Below are 25,174 nucleotides of genomic sequence, written 5' to 3' on the forward strand. Positions count from 1 at the left end.
AAGGATATCTACAAGTCACACGTTACGCAACTGTACTTTGCCTTGACTTGTGAGCTATATATTGTTATATCTGTTGAGTGGTGTTGTGTAAGGGGAGAATACGGGTGTGTTGATAAGATTGTAAGCTCTTGTGCTGTGCCGCCGGTGCTTCCCTAGCATCCTCACTGATTGTTCCTACTTCCAGGGTGATAGAAGGTAATAGCGGCTGGTTAGAGATGGCCTGCGGCAAGGCAAAAGTTTGGAGGATATTGAAGGCGCACATTATAGAGCACAGCGCTGCATGGCACAAGAGTCTCAGCTTCCCCGCTGAGTGTATGTAACTTTCTGGGGGAGTTCGGATTGGTTAAGGGTTCTGCCAAATTAAGTAAAATCTCCTTGCTACGGATTGGTTTTGAGTCGCGTCTTTTGTTCAGGACTTCGCTGTATTCTGGAAAGCCCACCCCGGTCGGCGGCTTACAATAGCCCGGAAGATTTCCGGGCTATGTATCACTATGGGAGCTGCAGAGCACAATGCCACAAGCTGTGACAGTGTGCTCTGCCTGCACAGACCCACATAGAGCAGTGCAAGGGCTTTGAAAAAGCAGCAGAAGATATTGCCGACATGTCGGCAATGTCCTGCTTTGTTTACAGGTTGCCATAGAGACCATCGGCTTGTCAGAAGCAAGCCGATGGTCTCTGTGGCAGGGAGAGCTGGTTGTTAGCTGTCAGAGGACAGCTAGGTACTAGCTCTTACAGCAGAGATCAGAGAAAACCTCTGATCTCTGCTGTGTTAACCCTTTACATGCTGCAGTCTATGTGACTGCAGCATGTAAAGGGTTGTCACTGCAGCATGTAAAGGGCTGTCACCATCGGACCCCCGGAATGTGATCAAAAAAATGTAAAAAAAAAAAAGGAAAAAAATTATTAAAAAAATAAAAAAAAACACTTGTCTCCCTTTACTTTGTAAAAAATCAAAAATACAAATCACACATGTGGTATCCGTGTGCGTCGTAATCACCCAGAGAAGGAAGTTAATACATTATTTAACCCCTTAATGACATGGCCCCTTTTTTTCTTTTTTCCCCATTTCTTTTTTTCCTCCCCCCTGTTTAAAAAATCACAACTTGTCCCGCAAAAAACAAGCCCTCATATGGCCATGTCAATGGAAAAATGAAAAAGTTATGGCTCTTGAGACGCAACTGCAAAACTAGTTGAAATTCAATGATTAGACCATTTTAAAAAACCTGCCCTGGTGGGCACGACAGGGTGGTAGGAAACCTGCCACTCAAGGGGTTAAACCTTCAAACAAATTTCACAGTTCTCAAAATAACAGTTATTTAAAAATTCCAGCTACATTAATTCTAACCCTGAATCTGTGATTTCTGCTTTGGAGTGTACAATCTGCAATGAACATCATGTAGGCTGCTCTTCCAGGAAGCTTAGAACACAATACTTGGAACACCTAAATGAAGCAGTGATGCCTTCCAGGCGACACATTTCTAACACTCCAGGCACTTTCTTGGGTGCCATAATAGATCTGTGTCCTCTTTGAAGCTGGTTGGTGTGGAGCAGGTGAGGCGCTCAGTGCGCGGAGGTGATAATAGACGTCTCCTTCTTAAGGAGGAGTTTTTTTGGATACACAATTTGAATGGCTCTGCACCCCGGAGACTGAACATCAGGAAGATCTTGGGCTCCACTCCGGATTGCCATATTTGATTTCCCATTATAATTTTGGGTTATTGTTTCATGTCTTTGTGTCTATCTCACTCTCTCCCCCGCTATCTCCCACCGCCGCCCGAGCACGCTCGGACAAGAATGCAGTTACTCGAGAAGAGTGAGGCTCGCTCGAGTAACTGGCTTATCCAAGCATGCTCGCTTATCTCTAGTTTTTAACATTAGAAAGTCCCATTGACATTTGTGTTAAAACAAAAACGCAAGTGTGTGGGAGTTCTAAGTACAGAAATGTCCGAGAAGGTTGGGAAATATGGTGAAATAAGATTCTCAAAGCACAATCGTTAACAATCCCTAAAAGAAGAAAGAATGGGAAGCATTTAAAGAGACCAGGATGGATCAACGCAGAACTTGTACACAGATGTTAAAGAGGAAGAAAATATGTTTATCGAATGGAAAGAGGAGGGAATATCTAAAGAAGAATATAATGGGGTCTGCAGAAACTGTAGGGCAAGTGTCAGAAAAGCTAAGGCTGATAATTAATTATAAGAGGCTTGTAAGAGAGGCCAAAAGCAATGCAAAAAGGATTTTTTGGGGTCAAAAGGAAAAAGAAAAGTCAAAGATGCTATTGGATGCTTACAAGATGAAAATGGTGAATTGGTTAAGAATGATGTTGAGAAGGACGAACTTTTAAATTCCTATTTTGTATCTGTTTTCTCTCAGAAAGTAGATTGAACATCAGCTGATCTTCCCTGTGCTATAGGGGAAATACAAGAATGCAGGATATCTATAAGCAGAGAGATGGTGAGGGAACGCTTGAATTCAAGTTTCCAAGTCAAGATCAATTACATTCTAGGATACTAATGGAAGCAGCAGAGGTAATTGCTGAATCACTTGTCATAATCTTTAAAAAATTCTTGCAGAACAGAAGTCCCGGAAGATTGGAAAAGGGCAAATGTTGTCTCTATCTTCAAAATAGGGAAGGAGGTGGATCCAGGAAACTACAGGCCTGTGAGCCTGACTTCTATACCGGGAAAGATCTTTGAACAAATTATTAAACAGCATATCAGTGATATCTATTGTGTTGCTTTTTTACTTTTTAAAAAAAAAATTTTAAATGGGTTTTTGTTGGAAAAATAAAGGTTGTTTTTTTTAAACTGTATTTTTTTCTTTAAATTAAACTTTAATTTTAATGACGATATTTTTTTAGTCCCTGAAGGGGATTTGAAGATGCGATCCCTGACATAGTACACTGCATTACTTACGTAGTGCATTCTACTAAGCCTCTGACAGCACACTATTAGACTCTGCAGGAGGCGGGGTCCAATAGGCTGAGTTATATGGCAGACAAGGAGGCCTTTATCAGGCTTCTGGCTGGCACGGGAACCATTTTGAACCTTGTCATCACACTGCAAGGTGCCAGTGGGTGACAGAAAGAGCCCCCTTCCCCTGTCATCTTCTCCATGCTGATGACAAGGGCAACTGCCAGGATCTGAGGTTTCTCCACTCTTGGCAGTTAGAACAGAAACCTGGTTGTCAGTAGTCAGCCAAGCCACTGTCCTAAAAGGGTCCATGTGCAGCTTTAAGCCCATTAGTTAGGTCAGTAAAAAGGCGTATTGCCGTTACGAAGGGGTTAAACAAATTACTTGTATCTGCCTTGTTTATTGCAAGTGATCTCCACCATGCAATCCGTTTTCGTGGTGAAGAATCTCTATGCGGCGGACGGGCACTTGCATCTGTATTTGACCGAGTCCATTTGAAGAGCGCTGCACATTAGTTTACTATCTCAGCTTTGATGCTACATTCAAGTATTTTTCTTCCTTTTTAAATATCAAAGTGTCGGCGACCTCCAGAACAGTAATTAAAACTCCTCAGATGAAATTCACAGACAGGTTTCTGGCGAAAACAGCTCAGAATTGAGCTATTTATGAATGATTTACCATGGAAACATCAGTCGATTCTGGGGATTGTTTTTTGAATCTAAGCCTAAAACTACAGAAAATGATGGAAAGAAGCCGAATGCAGCGATCCAGACCCATAATAATATACCATTATATAACAAAGTAGAATATCACATACAGATGGAGAAAACTTTAACTTGACATTTTTAATGACATGCATTGTGTGAAATGTTAATAGAAGGTTTGCTGATTATGGCATGTAACAAGTGGAAGGGGCTGAACAGGAAGCCAAAATACTTATTTAAGGGGGGTGAGCTAACCTCCCTCACACTGCAAATCTGCAACCTCCCTATAGACACAGTATGATTAATGTTTAAGCAAAATACTGTAACTGTGCCTTTAAGCTGGGGGCGGTCTCAGGCATAGCGCATGCTTGGTGAGCTCTTTGTAGGAGGAGCCTATGGCCTTTAGTGCAGTGTGTGCAGCACAGTGTAATGAAGGTGAGGAGGAGAAAATATGCCTATAGCAGTAGTTGATTGGGAAGCTCCAGATATTGAATTTCCCCAAAGGGGTGACGAAGGGCTGCTTTAATGTCCTACGGACAAATGAACAATAGTAGACTGGTACTGAGAGTGTACCAGAGCATTGCTGCCAGAGCCAAGACATGTGACGCTCATGACCTGCCCAATATATACTGCTCCGGTTCCCAGTAAACACTGTGAGCATCCCAGAATGTGGTCGGCCTCTTATTCATCTAAGGATCTGCACCAACTAAGACCACGCTGTGCGCCAGGCCAAATGCAGTACCTACCAGCGCTGGCCTTATGTAGTGGAAAAGGGTAACGGTGGTTCTTAATCACAGAGGCCGTGAGTACTCTTCCACCTGAGGAAATGATGGTCATTTTGATGATCTCCTCAGTGCATGAGGCCATGCGTCCTGAGACCTCAGGGTACCAACTCGACAAACCTGGGGGCATTGTTACACTTACCCAGTCTAGTCAAGTCTCCACTTCTGGCCCTGTTATGGCACCAGGTCACATGGTATGGTCCCTATGTTGCATAGGACATCATTGTAAGGGGGTGGGGTTTGGCTAAAAGGAGCCCAAGAGCCAGGCTCTTGTGATGACATCATGAGCAATAGAGGGGCCATACTATGTAACCCAATGTCAGAACGGGGACAGAAGGGGAGGGTCCAACACTGCTGGGCCAGATAACTATTCCGCCTCCATGGATGACCCCTTTTTATGTTTCAAGTTAAGGCTTGCTTCATCTGTAGATCTTATGGGCCGCCTAAGGCAGGGGGATCCAGGTGCAACCGTATCTTCTGCACCCATTATTACCTTCCTGCCATAGGATGTAAATGTACATCCTGGCTTGGAAGGGGTTCCCGTGAATGGACATAACTTTACGTCCCATGCATGGCACACACTCAGAGATTGAGCCCGCGCTATCCGCAGTAGAAGCCGGCTGTGACTGGCAGCCAACTTTCCATTGCAACAGCAGGAATCAGTAAGAACAACTAGAGAGACATAAAAAATAGAAGAGTAAAAAGAAAAAAAAACTTCCTGCTTTAAAAAAAAACAAGAAAAAACCCCTAAAAACTCACGTTTAGTATTGACGCATCCGTACCGACCCGTACAATAAAACTGAAGAAATTATTATCCTTTATGGCAAATGCAAAAGAACACAATAAAAGTGATCAAAAAAGCCACATGTACCCCAAAATGGTGCAAAAAAAACAAAACAAAAAAAACAACAGCATTTCGCACAAAAAGAGCTCCGCCCACTGAAAAAGAAAAATGTTAGGGGACTTTGCAGCGAGGCAAAAAAGATACATTTTCCAGAGGCAGAATTGATGTGCTGTCTGTCCCTGTCCTCCAGGAAAAAGGAATAGAAGTTCCACAATACATTATATGTACCAAGAAAAACTGCCACTCGCCACGCAAAAAAATGGGGTCAAGTCGATGGAAAAATAAAAACGTTATGGCTTTTGAAAAGTGGAGATGAAAATCCTCCCAAAATTGTTGCGTACGTAGATCCAAAGTAGGCCATCACTAAGAGGTTAAATAAGATCTACTGGTCCCTAAGACTCTGCAGACCCTCTCTAGATGGAGCTAGCCATGACAATGGAGTCAGAAGCCCATTGGGATCTAGACAATGCTTTAACTGTCAAATGCATCACAATGATAAACTCAATCACGCTGTCATGGGCCGTCCAGGAGTCTGTATAGGGAATACTCCAACTACTGGTGAGCACGGATGGCGTGCCTTATGAGTTGTCACCAATACAGGAAGTCATCAACAACAGGGAGAAGGCGGCATCAGAGTAGATAGAAGGATCGAGGGTTATTGAACAGCAGCAGGGCATACTTTATTCATGTAATCAATAGTTATTGTATTCCAGAAAAATCGATTTGCAAGTGAAATTAGTCTTAAAGGCATGTCCAGTTGTAAATTACTCATAGCCAATCCTTAGAATAGGTCATCAATAGTACACTGGTTATGGACCCCTTCGATCAGCTGTCTGCTAGCTCTAGCTCTGAGATGATTTCTGCTGGAAGCATATAACTCCACTTCTATAGTAGGCCGTGTCCCAAGCACTTCCATGGGAACTTTGTGTGTAATACCACATCTGGCCACTGCAATGGAAACAGAGCTGTCTACTTCCTGCAGAAATCCTGCAGAAGACCACTGCTGATATACTATTGATGGTCTGTCCTATGGATAGGCCATTAATAGTTTACTACTGGGCAACCTCTTTAAAACTAATCTATGGAGATAGTATCTCAGTAACATCCAACATGCTTCACTGCTGAAAGTCCAGCTTTCATCATAAACATTCTTAGTTCTGGTGACTTACGGTATTGACATCGGTCCCCTGTATATTCATTAAGGCAGTGACATAGGGGCTGATTGCCTGGTGATACGCTGCACGAGCCTCCGTTTTGACAAACGTTGTCGCAGACCTTCTTCCCGCAGTTGGGGCCGGTGTGACCCAGCGCACAGTTACAGGTCGGCTTACCTATAAAGAACAATGCCACCATTACTATACAGCACAATGACGGAGAGCCAGTTAGACTTGTACCAACCCATTCCACGGGGTCCGGCTGGAGCGGCCTACAGTAAGGCGATTCCTGTACCCTACTTATTCCAGTGACTGCACTACATATGTGCCTCATCTACCAAACCTCCCACTACAATGTTCCACCTCTAAATCTAGGAGGATATTTAGGCATTGTGACTAGAGATGAGCGAACGTACTCGGCAATCGAGCACCGCGATTTTCGAGTACTTCACTACTCGGGTGAAAAGTACTCGGGGGCGCTGTGTGGTGGGGCGTGGCGTGGTGGAGCGGGGGGTAGCAGCGCGGAACAGGGGGGAGCTCTCTCTCTCTCCCTCTCCCCCCCACTCCCCTCTGCAACCCCCCGCTCACCCACAGCGCCCCCGAGTACTTTTCACCCGAGTTGTGAAGTACTCGAAAATCGCGGTGCTCGATTGCGAAATCGGCCTTACCGAGTACGTTCGCTCATCTCTAATTGTGACCTTTCTGAAATCATTAACAGTGGAGAAAATGTTCTCTCTAAATTTAGAGGATAGATTTGCGCATTTGGTTATCCGGGTCAGCGGCAAATCAACTACCTGTAAAAATATAATGGACCCAATTGTTTCAGGAGAACAAGACAATGTTATACCATAAAACCTTCTCCGCGGTGCAGATAGGGGGCGTGTAAGGAAAGTCCTCCAGTCACGGCCGCCAACATAACGCCTCAGTCATACACTAAGAAACACACCGGACAGGCGGCACTTTAGGAGATCTGGTTGGAGCCAGTGGCGGATGAGCGGACAGAGAGGAAACTTGCAGAATGAAGTGTAACAATAGAGAAAGATAACCGGAATATGACTCATTATTATAATTCCTGAGGAAAGGGAGTTCACGGTTTTTATCCCCAAAATGCGTTGAGCTGAATACTTGGGCTCTGCTTAACCCGTGAATTCATTCCTTGCTCCATTGGATCTCCAGAGGAGAGAGTGACCCTGATTGTTTTTCTTTTCTCCTTGATGTTTTGGTTTACACAGCTTATATATAATGGGTTTGTCCAGATACAAAGTAGTGATAACCTATCCGTAGGATCATGAGTAGACCGGTGGTGGTCTGATGCTCAGGACCCCCACCAATAAGCTATTTGCTGGGCCTTTGTCCTTGTCCACTAAGCCGATTTCTGCAGGAAGCAGACAGCTCCGATCTCATTGCAGTGGCCAGGTTTGGTAATGTAGGCAAAGTTCCCATTGATATGAATGGGTGTATTACCATCATGGCCACTGCAGAGGGGGCTGTCTCTTTCCCGCAGAAATCAGCTCATGAGTGCATCGGCCCAGAGAATAGCTTATCAGAGGGGGTCCCAGGCAGCAAACCACTACTGATCGAATATTCATGGCCCACCCTAAGGATAGACCAGCAATAATTTAGAATTGGACATCCCCCTTATATTGGCTTTACAGTCCTTTCTATGGTTGCGATTTTCGTCTGCGATGCAGCCAGCGTGACAACGCCTCGCTCATGTGATAATTTTACTTTGTAGATTGAAGGTGTGAAATATAGAATTCCCCTTTAATTTTAGCTGCTTTTTACATTTTTGCTGGAACCCGCCGCCGCCGCTCCCCGCGCCTTTATTAGTAATTATTTAACAATATCTTCTGTAAAGAGGTGATTTTTGGCAATGATGAAGTTATTACAGTCCCACATAATTTAGAGGTGGAAAAGCCGTGTTTTTTCATCCTGGCATTCGGCGCGGGTAAACTCATTCCGCAGACTGTAATAACGTTGCCGCTCATTACTGATGAAATCTTATTAATTTGGTTTGCTCAAGAAGTTTCTTGACTAAATCTAAAGTTTTAATTATGCCTCTCTCAGATGTGCGCTTTTAATTAACTGATGACATTTTCCTGGTTCAATTATTGTAGTTCAATACAACTGTCATAAACTTATACATTTTAATTAAAGCTGCCCCAAAACCGATGCTGCGTCATGTCCGACAAGGAATTTGCCAAAAGGCTTAGCGGAGAGCAAACCGGCAGTAAGCGTCTCACCGCTGGGACTTGTAGAAGGGCTTAACAATCGGGCGGATATAATAAAGCTAATAGACATTGCAATAACATACCGGGATGCACTGACCCAATGGGAAGAACATGAAGGGGACGTGCAGCACGAGGAGGGGTACGAGGAGGAGCACGAGGAGGAGCACAAGGAGGGGTACGAGGAGGGGCACGAGGAGGGGCACGAGGAGGAGCACGAGGAGGAGCACAAGGAGGGGCACGAGGAGGGGCACGAGGATGGTGAAAGAGGGGATTAGTATATACGCAATATATACACACGTTAATGGGAAGAACATGAAGGGAACGTGCAGCACGCGGAGGAGCACGAGGAGGGGCAAGAGGAGGAGCACGAGGAGGAGCACGAGGAGGAGCACGAGGAGGAGCACGAGGAGGGGCACGAGGAGGGGCACGAGGAGGGGCACGAGGAGGGGCACGAGGAGGGTGAAAGAGGTGATTAGTATATACATAATATATACATACGTTAATGGGAAGAACATGAAGGGAATGTGCAGCATGAGGAGGGGCACGAGGAGAGGCACGAGGAGGAGCACGAGGAGGGGCACCAGGATGGTGAAAGAGGTGATTAGTATATACACAATATATACACATGTTAATGGGAAGAACATGAAGGGAACGTGCAGCACGCGGAGGAGCACGAGGAGGGGCAAGAGGAGGAGCACTAGGAGGAGCACGAGGAGGAGCACGAGGAGGAGCACGAGGGGGGGCACGAGGAGGGGCACGAGGAGGGGCACGAGGAGGAGCATGAGGAGGGGCACGAGGAGGAGCACGAGGAGGGGCACGAGGAGGGGCACGAGGAGGGGCACGAGGAGGGTGAAAAGAGGTGATTAGTATATACATAATATATACATACGTTAATGGGAAGAACATGAAGGGAATGTGCAGCATGAGGAGGGGCACGAGGAGGAGCACGAGGAGGGGCACCAGGATGGTGAAAGAGGTGATTAGTATATACACAATATATACACACTAATGGGAAGAACATGAAGGGAACGTGCAGCATGAGGAGGGGCACCAGGAGGGGTACGAGGAGGAGCACGAGGAGGAGCACGAGGAGGAGCACGAGGAGGAGCACGTGGAGGAGCACGTGGAGGGGCACGTGGAGGGGCACGTGGAGGGGCACGAGGGTGGTGAGAGAGGTGATTAGTATATACACAATATATACATACATGTTAATGAGAAGAACATGAAGGGGACGTGCAGCACGAGGAGGAGCACGAGGAGGGGCACGCGGATGGTGAAAGAGGTGATTAGTATATACATAATATATACACACGTTAATGGGAAGAACATGAAGGGAACGTGCAGCACGCGGAGGAGCACGAGGAGGGGCAAGAGGAGGAGCACAAGGAGGGGCACGAGGAGGGGCACGAGGAGGGGCACGAGGAGGGGCACGAGGATGGTGAAAGAGGGGATTAGTATATACACAATATATACACACGTTAATGGGAAGAACATGAAGGGAACGTGCAGCACGCGGAGGAGCACGAGGAGGGGCACGAGGAGGAGCACGAGGAGGGGCACGAGGAGGGGCACGAGGAGGGTGAAAGAGGTGATTAGTATATACATAATATATACATACGTTAATGGGAAGAACATGAAGGGAACGTGCAGCATGAGGAGGGGTACGAGGAGGGGCACCAGGATGGTGAAAGAGGTGATTAGTATATACACAATATATACACACATGTAAATGGGAAGAACATGAAGGGGACGTGCCGCACGAGGAGGGGCACACGGATAGTGAAAGAGGTGATTAGTATATACACAATATATACACACTAATGGGAAGAACATGAAGGGAACGTGCAGCATGAGGAGGGGCACCAGGAGGGGTACGAGGAGGAGCACGAGGAGGAGCACGAGGAGGAGCACGAGGAGGGGCACGAGGAGGGGCACGAGGAGGGGCACGAGGAGGGGCACGAGGAGGGGCACGAGGGTGGTGAGAGAGGTGATTAGTATATACACAATATATACATACATGTTAATGAGAAGAACATGAAGGGGACGTGCAGCACGAGGAGGAGCACGAGGAGGGGCACGCGGATGGTGAAAGAGGTGATTAGTATATACATAATATATACACACATTAATGGGAAGAACATGAAGGGAACGTGCAGCACGAGGAGGGGCACCAGGAGGGGTACGAGGAGGGGCACGCGGATGGTGAAAGAGGTGATTAGTATATACATAATATATACACACGTTAATGGGAAGAACATGAAGGGAACGTGCAGCACGCGGAGGAGCACGAGGAGGGGCAAGAGGAGGAGCACAAGGAGGGGCACGAGGAGGGGCACGAGGAGGGGCACGAGGAGGGGCACGAGGAGGGTGAAAGAGGTGATTAGTATATACATAATATATACATACGTTAATGGGAAGAACATGAAGGGAACGTGCAGCATGAGGAGGGGTACGAGGAGGGGCACCAGGATGGTGAAAGAGGTGATTAGTATATACACAATATATACACACATGTAAATGGGAAGAACATGAAGGGGACGTGCCGCACGAGGAGGGGCACACGGATAGTGAAAGAGGTGATTAGTATATACACAATATATACACACTAATGGGAAGAACATGAAGGGAACGTGCAGCATGAGGAGGGGCACCAGGAGGGGTACGAGGAGGAGCACGAGGAGGAGCACGAGGAGGAGCACGAGGAGGGGCACGAGGAGGGGCACGAGGAGGGGCACGAGGAGGGGCACGAGGGTGGTGAGAGAGGTGATTAGTATATACACAATATATACATACATGTTAATGAGAAGAACATGAAGGGGACGTGCAGCACGAGGAGGAGCACGAGGAGGGGCACGCGGATGGTGAAAGAGGTGATTAGTATATACATAATATATACACACATTAATGGGAAGAACATGAAGGGAACGTGCAGCACGAGGAGGGGCACCAGGAGGGGTACGAGGAGGGGCACGCGGATGGTGAAAGAGGTGATTAGTATATACATAATATATATACATATGTAAATTCATGTAAAGAATAAAAGAATTCAATGATTTGTAAATCTTATCTAACCAGATTTTATTCCCAGTACAACACATCAGAGGGGGAGGGGAAACAATTTTCTATTTCATTAAGGAAAAATTAGCCCATTTAGAAATTGATGGCAGCAACACATCTCACAAAAGTTGGGCCAAGGGGCCAAGTTTACCATTATGCAGCATGCCATTTTCTTCTTACAACAGCCTGTAAACCTCTGGGAAGGGAGGAGATTCTTTGCTGCTGTGATGGATGCAGTATGGGGTTCAGCATTGTCTTACTATAATATGTAAGGCCTTTCCTGAAAGAGTCGTTGTCTGGATGGAGCAAATGAAGTTCTCCAACCTCTAGATACTGCTCAGCCTTTCAGGATGTGTAAGCTGCCCATGCCATAGACACTAATGCCACCCCACCCCAACAGAGATGAATTGTGTGCTGGTAACAAGCTGGATGGTCGCTCTCCTCTTCAGTTCGCAGGATGTGGTGTTCACGGTTTCCAAAAATAATTTCAAATTTTGCTTCCTCTGACCACAGAACAGTTTTCCATTTTGCCGCAGTCCATTTTAGTGAGCTTTGGCCCAGAGAAGACGCCGGCGTTTCTGGATTGTGTGGATATACGGCTTCTGCTTTGTATAACACAGCTGTAACTACGATCTGTAGATTGTCTGTGAACAGTTTGTAATATAATGACAGAATCATGTCTGTTATAATGGAGCACCGCCTGAGGTCCTGCAGATCTCCAGCATCCAATCTCGTCCCTTGTGCCCATGAATTTCTCCAGATTCCTTGAATCGTTTGATGATATGATGCGCTGCAGTCAAAGTCTTCGCAATTTTGCATTCAGGAACATTTTCTTACAGTTTTTCACAGTTGTACCTCTGACCATCGTTGTTACTAACAGACTCGGCCTCTCTAACATGTTCTTTTTATATGCAGTCATGTAACTTGGTAGAAACTTTACCCTTCAGCTGTTTTTCGGTAGTACCACCTACTTTTCCTGCCTTTTTTTTTACACTTGACCCAACTTTTGAGAGACGTGTCGCTGCCATCAATTTCTAAATGAAATGGAAAAATGTCTCCCTGTGATCTTGTATATAAAATATGGTTAGATGAGATTTCCATCTTTTATTAACATTTTACACAGTGCCTGTGAATTGGAGTTGTATATACACAACCACCGGGTGTAGTTAGAAGGCTGGATCTTAATACGGGTGTGTCTTCTAGTGAAATAGCAATAGCGTACTAGCATCTGAAGGCATGGGGAGTTGTTGTTATACACAGTACAAGCATGCTGACCTAGGCCCCGCTTTTGTAAAGGCCGGGGTATTAGTAAGGCTGTACAGGGGCTGTCCTAGTAAGCAATGCATGGGGGGTTCTTAAGACTTAGGAATCATTCTTCATCTGAGCGGAGCATGTGCTCGTTAGTATTAACAGCAATGTAATCTTTGTCCAAAACATTATTTCCAAATGTACACAAAATCTACACTAATCATCCCTTTATTACACCCCCCCCTCCCCCACCCCCCGCCCTCCCATCTAGTAGCGTTGGATTCCTTTGGTCTTCAGTACTGCGGCAGGTTGTCGCGGTGTAGATCCCACTCGGTGATTAAATGGTTCTGCAGGAATTTTGGCCCCTGCGGACAGGAAGCTTCTTGTAGTTGCTGCAGATTAGATGGCGACGCTGACATATTCTGACCATCTGACAGGAAGGGGTCAGCAATTTATGCTGCTTGTGTCAAATTCTAACCTCCCATCAGCAACAGAAATCTGGCTCCATCTGACCAGGGGATGTTTCTCCGCTGCTCAGTGATACAAGTTTTGTGCTCTTTTGCCCGCTGGAGTCTCCTCTTCCTGTTTCTCTTAGACATAATGGCGCTGGAACTGGTCGTCCGCTGTTATACCATCCGTGCGGAGGAACGGCGAGTTGTGTGGTCGGACACGTTAGTCGGAGCTCCAGCGTTGTATTCAGCTGACTGTGCAGCCTGTTGGTCAGAACGATTCCTGACATCCTCCTCCAACCCCTTCAGTGATGGGTTGTTTTTTTTCCATCCGCAGGATCCCCTTTCGCTAAATGTCTTTCCCTCGATCGCGCCATTCTTGGTATACTCTCTGTACCGTTACACAAGAAACCCCCCTGCGGTTGGCAGTGAGACCTCAGGTAGTCCAGCACTGATGACCGACCTCGTTGGAAGTCGCTCCGATCGCTGGATTTTCCCATCTAATGTGGATTCACTGAAACTGATCCACGGAAAACTTGTCATGTGACTTTATGCTGCACTCCAGGGTCACGGGGAGAATTACCGTACAGGGGAGCGCCAATCGTGGGAGGGCTGGGGGCTCTAATAAAAGGTCAGGGCTGAAAAAAAAAGGAGCGGGGGATGTAATAAAGTGGACGCTAATAATGTAGAGCGCTAAGTGATTGGCTGCACTGCATTGTGGGTATATTCTGATAGACCCTTTGGGGCTCTGCTGTATGGGCAATCCATTACTGTCAAAGTTCAGATACATTGGGAGATCTCTGGATCGTCTTAAGGGAAGCCTGTCATTAACTAAGTTATGGTCCTTACAATTTTGGGGAGGAGGCATCTGGGAGCCTCTTTTCCTATTCAGCGGGTCCCGTTCCTGCGTGTCCACCAGCAAAATCAGTGTGCGATCAGCAAGCGTGACGATCCAGCCGGCTGTGCACCCTCCCATAGAGATGAATGGTTACATTCATTCCCTTCTGCTGATTTTGCTGTGGGGCCCTGCAGGAACGGGGCCAGGTCATTATGAAGAGAGCCTCCCGGACTTCACGTCACAACTTAGTTTATGGTGCTTCTAGCTGATGACCCTTCAGGATGGTCTCCTCGCAGTTATATACAGCTGCACCAGGGCTTTGTGTTGTGGCCATCATATGATCCCTAGGGTTGTTGTCTGGAGTATGCCATAGCACTGGATGGAAACCAAGCGGTTGTCCAATTGTAAAACTATTTATGGTCTATCTACTGAATAGGCTCTCAATAGTAGGTGAGCGGGGGTCTGCCACACAGGACTTGTGGACTGAGCTGATTTCTACAAGAAGCAGACAGCTCCATTCTCACTGCAGTGGCCCGGCTTGGTATTAGGCCTCATGTCCACGGGCAAAAGAAGAATTAAAATCCGCTGCGGATTTTACCTCTTCTCCTGCCCGCGGATCCGCACCCCATAGGGATGCATTGACCACCCGCGGGGTAGATAAATACCCGCGGATGGTCAATAAAAGTGATTTAAAAAAAAAAATGGAGCATGAAAAAATCTGGACCATGCTCCATTTTCGTGCGGGAGACAAAAATCGGGATTTACTCACCCGCTCCGGTTCTTCTCTTCGCCGCGGCGCCATCTTCTCTACTTCGTGGCCGGATCTTTTTTCTTCGGGCCGGCGCATGCGCAGGGCACGTCACCGACGTCATCCTGCGCATCCGCCGAGCCGAAGAAAAAAGATCCGGCCGCGACGGAGAGAAGATGACGCCGCGGTGAAAAGGAGATCCGGAGCGGGCAGGAGGTAAGTTTATTCTGATTTATTCTCATTTTCAGCGCTCATGTCCGCGGGGCAGGAGGGACCCGCTATGGATTCTCCATGGAGAATCCGGAGCGGGCCTGATTTTCCCCGTGGACATGAGGCCTTACAGTCATAGTTCCCATTGAAGGTAATGCAATACCTAGCATGGCCCCTGCAGAGGGAATGGAGCTGTTTGCTTCCTGCAGAAAACAACTGTGTGAGCGCCCTGGCCCAGTGAACAGCTGATCAGTGGGGGTCCTGCACACTGATTAGTGTAAAATGCTGTGTGGATCACGCAGTTGTTTATCGCCGTGGCAGCCACATATGGCAGTAATTGTAGACTATGCATGACAATGTATCTCACACACGCAGTTATGCGCACTGTGACTTATTTATATATATTTCCCTCTGTCTCATTCCCAATGTTCTGCGTATGGGCAGTGCTGAATATGCAATTCATAGAGAACAGTGGGGCTGTACACGTGTGATATGCGGTGAAAGAGCACGCTGCGAGCTTTTTCACACGCGTGTTACATGCAATGTATATATGCTAATGTAATGGATCGATGACAATCAATGTACTTTCACTAACTCCATGCACCGCGTATTACACGGCGTATATCGCGCGCCAAGTAGGCAATGAAATCAGGATTGTGGGAATGAGCCCTTATACGGTCTGATCAGAAGAAGGCTGGACACACGCTGCCGTGGGCGCACTGCTGGGGTCGGCGGTACGGAGCGTAGTTGTGTTTGAACAGATTTTTTCCCCCTCGCTGGCGGTACAGACTCCGCGCCAGAGCATAGGAGTTTGAAAATAACCGTGGGAAGAAAGCGGTGGTCTGATCCTTCTGGCACCATGTACTCACTACGTAATATTCACTACATGCGGGGATGATGGGGCCGGTATTATATTTCGTCGGCTGTAGTATTCACACCCGAGAAATCCCCGCAGTGAAAACAAATCCAGTGAAGTCCTATGTAGATCAGCGGTTTCGTCTTGTCCCGTTATACGGCCGTGATTATCAGACCTTTATAAGGGAAGATACACGCGTTGTGAGCCTAAGCCCTCAGGGGTCATTCACAAAGGCACATGCTATTTCAGGGCTGTTTCAGACAGCCGTGTGTGCGACTACACTCGCCGCTACACTGTGCAGTTGTGTATGGACAAGGCCTTATTTTTCTTCGCCCATTCTAACTTTGCGCCATAGCATCGCCATTTCACTGAAGTGATTTAAGGTGTTTTTGCATGAAAAATGTCTCACAACCGCGGTTGAAACGCACAATATCGGACCGGGCTTCTCAGCCTGATATTGAGCTCGCCCGTATGACTGTAGACTAACTAGTAGAGAAGCTATAGTCGCTGACCACAGATCCACTAGAGACTTTTTTTATTCTCTTTACAAATGAGCTCTCCTCCAGAAGGAAGAAAGCAGACCTAAGAAACACCGAAGTGTTGGCGAAGGGAAGGGGAGTACTGAAAAAAGGGTCTAGAGTCGGTGGGACAACAGCTGCAGAGCTACGCAGCCAGCCACGGGGACTTTATCTCACGTCGGGCCCATTTTAATATCTTGGACGTTCGCTTTTAAAGACCGTGTTCTACGCTCTTCTGGAGGAGAGCTAATTTGCATACTTGTTCCCAGCAAGCATTGCTTGTGTCTGATTGTCTTGACTGCAGGATATACAAATACCCAACGGTTATATGAGGCCCCAGCGACATCACGGCTGTAGAATAAAGCCGTCTCTACATCTAAGGATATGCATAGTCCCCTTCTAGTGTGGCGTCTCCATACTCCTTGCTGCTTGACACGGCATCTTGGTCCTGAGCGGCTGGATGGTAAGACATACGACTTCTCGCTTGTTTAACACCACGGTCTAGAATCTCGCGGAGCGTGAAGCCCAACTAGTAGCATTATTAATGCATTATTCATGACGTAACGTCGCTGCCTGTTTGTGATTCATACGCCTGTCATCATTTGTCACCAGTGTGTTGTGCAGCAGTAAAAATACTCCCCACCACCTGTTATCTCACTCCCTGAAAGTAATTCCCTCTTACCTCACATCTGGAGCCGGAGAAACGTACCCAGATTGCTAGATTAATGCACCGAGCTTCAGAGACACTGGAAGAGTCTATTTATAACATGGCTTCAAACATGGATGAGAACGAACGCGGCTCCCGAAGAGCGTAAAGTCAAGTTTGTAATTATTGATGTGAAGTGCCCCCCCTCCCCCCCCCCCACAGGCGGAGAGAAGAAGAAAGTTTTGTGATGTAATTTGGTATCCATTTAGATTAATAATTGGAAGTAAATAACGCAGGAATGCGAGAACAACAAGTAAACAGAAGACGCCGAGGCTCCAAGTTGTGCTTAATTATAAATATTTACCTAGAGCAGACGCCGTACAAGTTCCTCCGTTCAGGCAGTAATTACTACAGTGGTTCATTTCACATCTTTCTCCTGAGAAACTGGGCCAGCAGTGGCATCGCGGATCGCCTTTTTCATTTATAATGCATCGGCCTCCATTTTCACAAGTCAGTTTGCATAAGTCATCTGCATTGTAACAAGAAGAGATACATTGTATCAAGTTCTGTGCAAAGTATCACACAGCAATCAAGAAACGCCGTGCATTGCGCTCCTACAGGCCTCCGCTCACATCTGCATTCGGGGTTCTATTTTTAACGGATCCGTCTACAATCCTATAAACAGATTTGAAAACGGATTACAAACTGAAACAAATGGAAACTAAGTTTTCTGCATCGTTTTTGAGGGATTAGACAGATCCATGGTGATCCTACCGTGGGGCGACCTCACAAAGGGGTCGCGGGTTGCTACCTGTGAGCCAGCCGGGCAGCAACGCAACAAGCATTTCACTTGCTCTATAGTACCGGTCCGATGGGGGCCGCCACTCTTGTAGTCAAAGTGTGATATCTGATCTCACCCCCAGCGTCTGTATTCCTGACCGCAGATACAAGGCAGAGAGGTCGGGATCACACTATGATCACAGCAGCGGCCGACGCTGGACCGGAACTACAGAGCAAGTGAGAAAAACACTTATTGAGTTGCTGCCCGGCTGCAGATCACTATTGCTACTGAGGCCACTATGAGGATCACTATTACTATTGAGGCTACTATGCGAGTCACTATTACTACTGGGACCACCAAGGGAAACACTACTGCTACTGGGATGACTAATGGGGTCACTATTATTACTTGGGCTACTAACGGAGGACACTATTACTATTGGGGGCACTAATGTGGGACAGTATTACTACTGAGGCCACTGTGGTGGTCACTATTACTACTAGAGCCACTATGGGGTTCACTGTTACCACTGAGGACACTATCGGGGTCAGTATTACTATTGGGGCTACTAAAGGGGGTCACTATTGCTACTGGGACCACTAACGGGATACTCATTACTACTGGGGCTACTAAGAGGGACACTTACTATTGGCTCAGATATTTGTAGGGTATCTTGTGTATTGGTGCTTTCAATGCCTGTAAAATAAGTGGGAAGGTTTTTTCCCAGGGACAGGGCGCCATTTCACACTTCCCCTCAGGCAGCATAAAGGCTTGGGACACCCCTGGCATCAATTGAGCATCCTTTGTAACTGATCCATTTTCTAGTGTAAATAATTGTTTCCTCGCTTCCTTCTGAGCGTGTGCAGAAGAAATAACAAATGTGTTAAATGGAGCAAATAACAGATGCAAACGGAAGGCTTTCTGGCTGCAGCCATGCTCCACTGACAACAATGTAAGAGCAAAACAAAAAAACGGAAGGCTACTTTCCAACAGGTTTCCATTGTATTCCATCTGTATTGTAACAGAAATATGTAACTGAGAACCCGAAAAACATTTTCTATTCTTGTGACCCATCAACTGAACAGTAGAACGGAAACCTTGAACGTAGATTTGAGAGAGCCTTAATTGTATGGTTGGAGACACAGATGCTGCTTTTGCTGCCATTTTTTGAGCCAAAGCCAGAAGTGGTTCCAGAAGGAAGGAGACCGAGGCGTCTGGCCTTAAGATTTCTTATTCTTTTTAAATCCACTTCTGATTTTAGCTCCAAAAATTCATTAAAACTGCTATAAAAATGGCATGTGTGATTCCTGCCTCATAGAGCACTCTCAGTAGTCTGTGGGACTCTACTAACCAAGCCCCCCCCCCCCCCTCCCCCCAGCAGTTCAGGCGGAGCTCTGTTAGTTCTGCAGTAAAAGGACATTACAGTTTAGTACGAACAAAGCTCATTCTACTTCAAATGGCTGTAGCTCCAGCTCTATCAGGACTATTCTTGGCTTCCATATGACAGCAAAACCATGTTCATAGCCCTTAAAGAACCGACTCTACAGCTGTTTGAAGTAGGGCTGTGAATATTAAATTTACAGCTGTCATTTTTAGTATGGGCAGAGCAGATGGGGAGGGGGACGAAGGGCAGCAGAGAAGTTCTGTAATTCTCCTATATATCCCCTTGTCTCTAGGAAGGGGGTGACATGAATTTTTGTTCATGCCATAAACCCCCAACAATCAGAGGGCACATTTGCTCTCTGATTGTCACATATTGAGTTTTTCCCAGAAAAGGAGTAAATTGATGACTTGCTCATGTAGTCACTTCTCTACACTGTGTAACCCTGCAGATGCTGCAGATATTGTTAACCCTGGCATCTAAATGTTTTTACAAAAAGAAAAAAACTTTTTACCCCTTTAACAAGGCTTTAAATGTGGAAAAAAAATAACGTAAACAAAGAAAAACAAACATACAACAAGCCCCGGAAGAAGCGGCGGGCGGTCACATGCCGTTCATTGCGCACATGGCTGCTCAGCTTCAGTGGTGATTGTTCTGTGCCTGCTGAAGCCTGTGAGTAGCTGAGCGGTCACCTGTACAATGAGCGGCATGCGACCGGCCGCAGCTTCTTCCGGGTTCTGTGGGGCGGGCACTAAGGATGCAATGCTGGACTAGGAGCCGCTGGGATAGGAGAGTTCTCAATTTTTTTTTTTTTAATTTTAACCCTTTATAACTCTTTAATGTCCCCAAAAACCCCTTTAAATGTTAAATGTGTCTGCATTATGAGCGATTAGGATTTGTGTTTAACGCAGAAGCCGATTCTTCACTAAGAAGTACACAGAATACTTTATTTTGCGCTTACCTCCCATTCAGGGAAACCAACATGTGAAACAACAAGACTGCAGGAAAATTCATTACAAATAATAATTAAAGCATACTAAACCCCAACCTGCATAATTTTGGTCTGAACACGTTCCATTTACTAGAACTTTTCCTTCCGGACAGCCGCAGGTCGCCCCCATGGGATTAAGCAGACAGATGAATTCACATTTTAAATCCAGGCAAGGATTAGGCACTGTCAGGAAAGAAGAGACGTAAGAGCAGTTATTATAGGCAGCGTACTGCAGCTCCAGGCGTTACTGCCATATTATCCAAAGTCCTGACCTTCAGGCCTCTTTCACACGGGCGACCGTGATATCGCAGCTGTGATTGGTTCATCGAGAACTGCATTGATTGGTTCTCGAGCACCACGGCTCAGCCAATCAGAGCTAGCATTTCCTGGAGGCGGGGCTTATGGACCCCCTAACCAGGAAGCGGTGGCTAAAGACTACAAACAAGTGTGCTGGAACTTCGGGGGGAGAAGTGTGGTGGAGCATACAATCATTGCTACAATGTGAGCCCATGGTTTCCAATGGGTTCTTTTACATGAGCGATGTTTTGCAACCTGTGCCAATGCAGCCTAGGAGTCAAACAGCACAATGTTTTTCAGTAGTGGATCCCATAGGCTTGACTTGTATCGTATAATTAGTAAGTCCTAGTAAATATGGTGTGAGGTGAGCTCGATGGACTCTAGACCTCTATGAGTGACTAAGGCCTGAAAACTGTGCAATCCAAACTGCATAAAGTTGCATGGTGCCCTTTGGGTCACTTGACCTTTTTGACCCAGTCATCATGCCTCAATAGTTGACATGTAGCAGTAGCCAGTACATCAGGGATGCACAATCTTTTCTGGTTCAAGGGCCACATTGTCATTTAGAACCAATCCCAGGGGCCACAATAAAAATGAAAAGGGTTTTTTTTTTATCATCTGAGACATATATAGCATCTCGATAACATATGCCATACATGGTGGATATGTGCAGGTCGGTTCCACTTCTAGGGCTCCCGACTAAGCAGAAGAATGGGGTCCCTTCTCTCCCAATGAGCGCTCCAGATCATGCATGGGCTTCTTTGCACTGAAGATGATAGGGGTTTTGGTAACAGCTTAGCACATCATGAATCACTAAACTACAATGGAGAGCACTACATGTTAACCCTACGATTGCTGACCTTGTATGCTTGTGTGAGGAGCTCGGGCTCCACCTGCCCATTACATATACACAGATGGTTTTACACTTATATACTTCTTTCTGGAGTGCCAAACGTGGATCAAAGGGACCCATTCTCCTGATATACGGGGGGACACAGTGCACCACTAGTACTTGTACGCCGCTGCCTCTGCCACGTATCAGTCTTCGCTGACATGGAAACTATATGTGAGCAGCCAGGGACAGACAAGCATCTCTGCGTCCACATGGTTGGGGCTGCACAGGTAAGCATCACATGCCACATGTGTCCCCAGAGCCCTACATATTGGCGCTGGACACCAAGTTAGGCTTCGGCTTCCTTTACTACTTACGGTGGGGCTGCTTGTAGTGATGCGCGATTAAGACGCTTTTTGCTTTCTCCACATTTAAGTTCATGTACTCCATCACACCGTTCCCAAACTTCTGAATCCTAAATGCACCGTTTTTAAGACCGGCTCCATAAATGTAATCCTCAAATATGTCTATTCTGTGAGGGTACATCAGTCCTGAGGGAGAAGCGGAGAGATCAGTCAGCCACCAGAGCTGTTTATTAGCAGACGGGGTTCTGACCAGAGGATGATGGATGCTTGTTACAATGTTTTACAACTCGGCTCCGTTCTGTTTTATGACCTCCAGAAGAACAAGCGGCATCAGATGCCAAACCTTCAAGGTCCGCAGACACTACTGTACATTAGAGAAGGCTTGTAGCTCAAGTGTGTAACAAGAAGCGGGAGGTTGCAAGCAAATCCATCATATTCTGCTTCATTACAAAAAGCTTAAAAATTACTACTTTGACCCATTCTGATTTATTTAGGAATTTCCCAAAGCTAGAGAGGAAGAAAAAGTCGTCAAGAGTGCCTTCGGACTAGGCGTCCATTCACATGTTTTCTGTCCATACTCAGTCTGTATGTTTTACTGACTGAATACGTAAAGCACACGATCCCATTGGTGTACTCAGACGTGTTTACAAGGACCGATGTTAAACTGAACAAAAAAAATAGCAAAAGGACCCATTATGGTCGGCATTCATGGACCAAAATCATCCAATCGTCTCTGGGTGCTTCACCACTTCACAACTGTCTAATGTAAATTTACATTGGGCAGTCATGAAATGCGTATTGGGCAGTCTCGGGAGCCAAGTCTACGCCATACCCAACGGTTATCAGCTGTAGTGATCAGAATTAGCTCTTACTTACGTCAATTAACTCTTTAGACGCCATGGTCAAAGCACGAGTCTAAAAAGTCTGTGGGAGGGGGGGGCCTCTTCCTGAGCACTATCGGCAGCCCCCGCAACACCATCAGCCAGTGGGGGTGCTGATGGACTAGCATAGCAGCCTTCAGCCTTCTGAAGGGCTCCCAGACCTGCCACACATAGATGCATACAGAGTCCTGTTCATGGCTGGGCTTGATAGTCATCAAAACGCTTCCCATTTTCCCCATAAAAAAACCCACATAACTGTTACTGCCGTGTAAGTAAAAGTCTTAGCTTTTAAAATATCACAAAATGTATCCCGCACAGTGAAGGTACTACTAAAAACTACAGCTCACCCCGCAAAAAATGAGCCCTCAGACAACCCAATCAACAAAAAGTTAAAAACACTATGGGTCTCAGAATAGGGCGGCAGAAAACATTGTATTACTTTTTGAAAATAGAAAGACATAAAAAACGATATAAATGTGGTGTCACCGTCATCGTATTGACCCTCAGAGCAAACTGCATGCCATTATTAATGCACCGCAAACGCTGCAGAAATTAAACCCACCAAAAATTGCATTTTTAAAATGTTCCCCCTATTTAAAAAGTTTTAAAAGTTTTTCAATACATTATATGGTGAATGAATTAGAATCAGTAAAAAATACAACTCATCCTGTAAAAAACAAGCCCTCATACCACCATGTCGATGGCAAAATTAAAAAGTTATGGCTCTTGGAAGACAGGATGAAAAAAACAAAAGAGAACAATGAAAACTCTTCGGTCCTTGAGGCTAATTTCAGGCGAGGAAGTTGCGATCCTCTGACGCGGCTGGAAGCAGGACCGGCAAGTGTCTCCCATTGTTTTAAATGGGAAACCTCGCATCGCACTAACGTGTCCCTCATACGCCGTGTGATGTGTTTTCCGGCCCCGTTGAAGACAATGGGCGGTGCATTCCCAGGAATGCCCAAAGATAGGACGGGTCACTCATGTATAGGACCCTATTCAAAAGAATGGGGTTCATATCTGTGCGGGAATCTCGCTGTACACAAATCTCACGCAATTTACTTGTCCTTGTGGAAGCGGCCTAAGAGGTACAAAATAATGCAACAAACACGCATTACAATCCATGTTAACCCTTTGCAATCCAATTTTGGATTCAAGGTTTCCTAGGGAGCTTTCTCTTTCTGCCATTATACAATGGCGCCATCTGCTGGCTAGAGCGAGTACTGCGGTATGGGACATGCCGGAGAGGCCCCCGACAACAGAGCGGCCAGTAATCTACAGTAAGAATACCCTGCCGGACGTCTTTCGACATCGAAGCTGTATAGCCTTCAATCAGAATGTCTTTAGACGTCAGGCAGTGGATTGGAAAGGGTTAACTGCGTTCTTCTTTCTGCGCACTCTGAACACCCGGTCAGACATAGCACATGAGGATCAGCCATGTGAATGCACCCCATGCTGAGACCTTACCGTGCTTACTGCGGACAACCATGGCTAAGTCAGAACCATCCAGCCGGACCGTCCCAATGACCGACAGTTCGAAGTCGGCCCAGTAGAGGCGCTGGCTGAAATGATCAACAACGAGACCTAAATGCAAAGAGACAAGAAGAAAACTCTGAGGGTTTGCAAAGTTTTTAAATGCGCTTTATATGTATCACATGGAATCAAAATAATTATTTAGAAGAGAGCCAATTTGGGGAAGGAAAATGTATTCCAGGTCACAGCAGGCTCCCTGCCATCCGCTAAGTTATGCGCATTGCTCCACACTTGGCTGCATCATCCAGGCTTGTTGAGCAGCAAATTGCATTTGTTTTATTTTTCTGTACAGAAAGAATTTTTCCTTTGATCTGCTGAAAATGCGGCGAGCGCCGCGCTCTTAATAATAAAACACAAGCTGTTTGTATTCTCCAAGATTTGGATGTTGCAAGGAGAACAGCGAGACGCGAAGCTGTGTTTTTAGAAACTTAAAGCCGACATACTTCCTAATAATGGCTTTATCTTAAATACATTCTTGCGGATCGGCTTGTAGCCCGCCGCGACTTACAGGAAACGAAACGTGCTGCGGGAAAATGCCAGAACTTACAGTAAGACTTAGAACACAGCAGAAAACGCAAAGTTACTAATATGTGAAAACTTCAACGTTTGGATTCGTAATGGTGGGGCACTTTAAGCCACGCCCACTGCAACCAGGAATTCCCTCAAAATTGATCAGAAATACCTTTAATCCAAAAAATTAGCATACACCCCGACTCCTCTGCACTCTACTCACAGCCTGTTGAGAAGTATGTGCACATGCAGATCACATATTAAGACATTAGAGGGGTTGTAAACATTAATGACCTATCCTCAGGACACATTGTCAATACTAGACTGGTTGTGGTCCATCACTTGGGCCCCCCACTAATCAGCTGTTCTCTTAGCTAGCGCACTTATGCATTAACGGATTTCTACAGGA

General features: G+C 46.2%; 1 protein-coding gene across 1 annotated transcript in view; it reads right to left on the minus strand.

Annotated features, from left to right (window-relative positions):
* The window catches only part of LRP1B (LDL receptor related protein 1B), a 1,872,788-nt gene that overhangs the window by 71,715 nt on the left and 1,775,899 nt on the right, over positions 1-25,174 (minus strand). Inside the window, exons 81-85 of the mRNA XM_066577770.1 lie at positions 24,190-24,306; positions 21,857-22,030; positions 20,408-20,533; positions 17,562-17,726; positions 6,412-6,573 (exon numbers count right to left, since the gene is read on the minus strand). Of these exons, the coding sequence (XP_066433867.1) occupies positions 6,412-6,573; positions 17,562-17,726; positions 20,408-20,533; positions 21,857-22,030; positions 24,190-24,306 (744 nt within the window). The remainder of the gene's footprint in view (positions 1-6,411; positions 6,574-17,561; positions 17,727-20,407; positions 20,534-21,856; positions 22,031-24,189; positions 24,307-25,174) is intronic.

The sequence above is a fragment of the Eleutherodactylus coqui genome, chromosome 8 (genome assembly GCF_035609145.1).
Source record: "Eleutherodactylus coqui strain aEleCoq1 chromosome 8, aEleCoq1.hap1, whole genome shotgun sequence".
Classification (NCBI taxonomy): domain Eukaryota; kingdom Metazoa; phylum Chordata; class Amphibia; order Anura; family Eleutherodactylidae; genus Eleutherodactylus; species Eleutherodactylus coqui.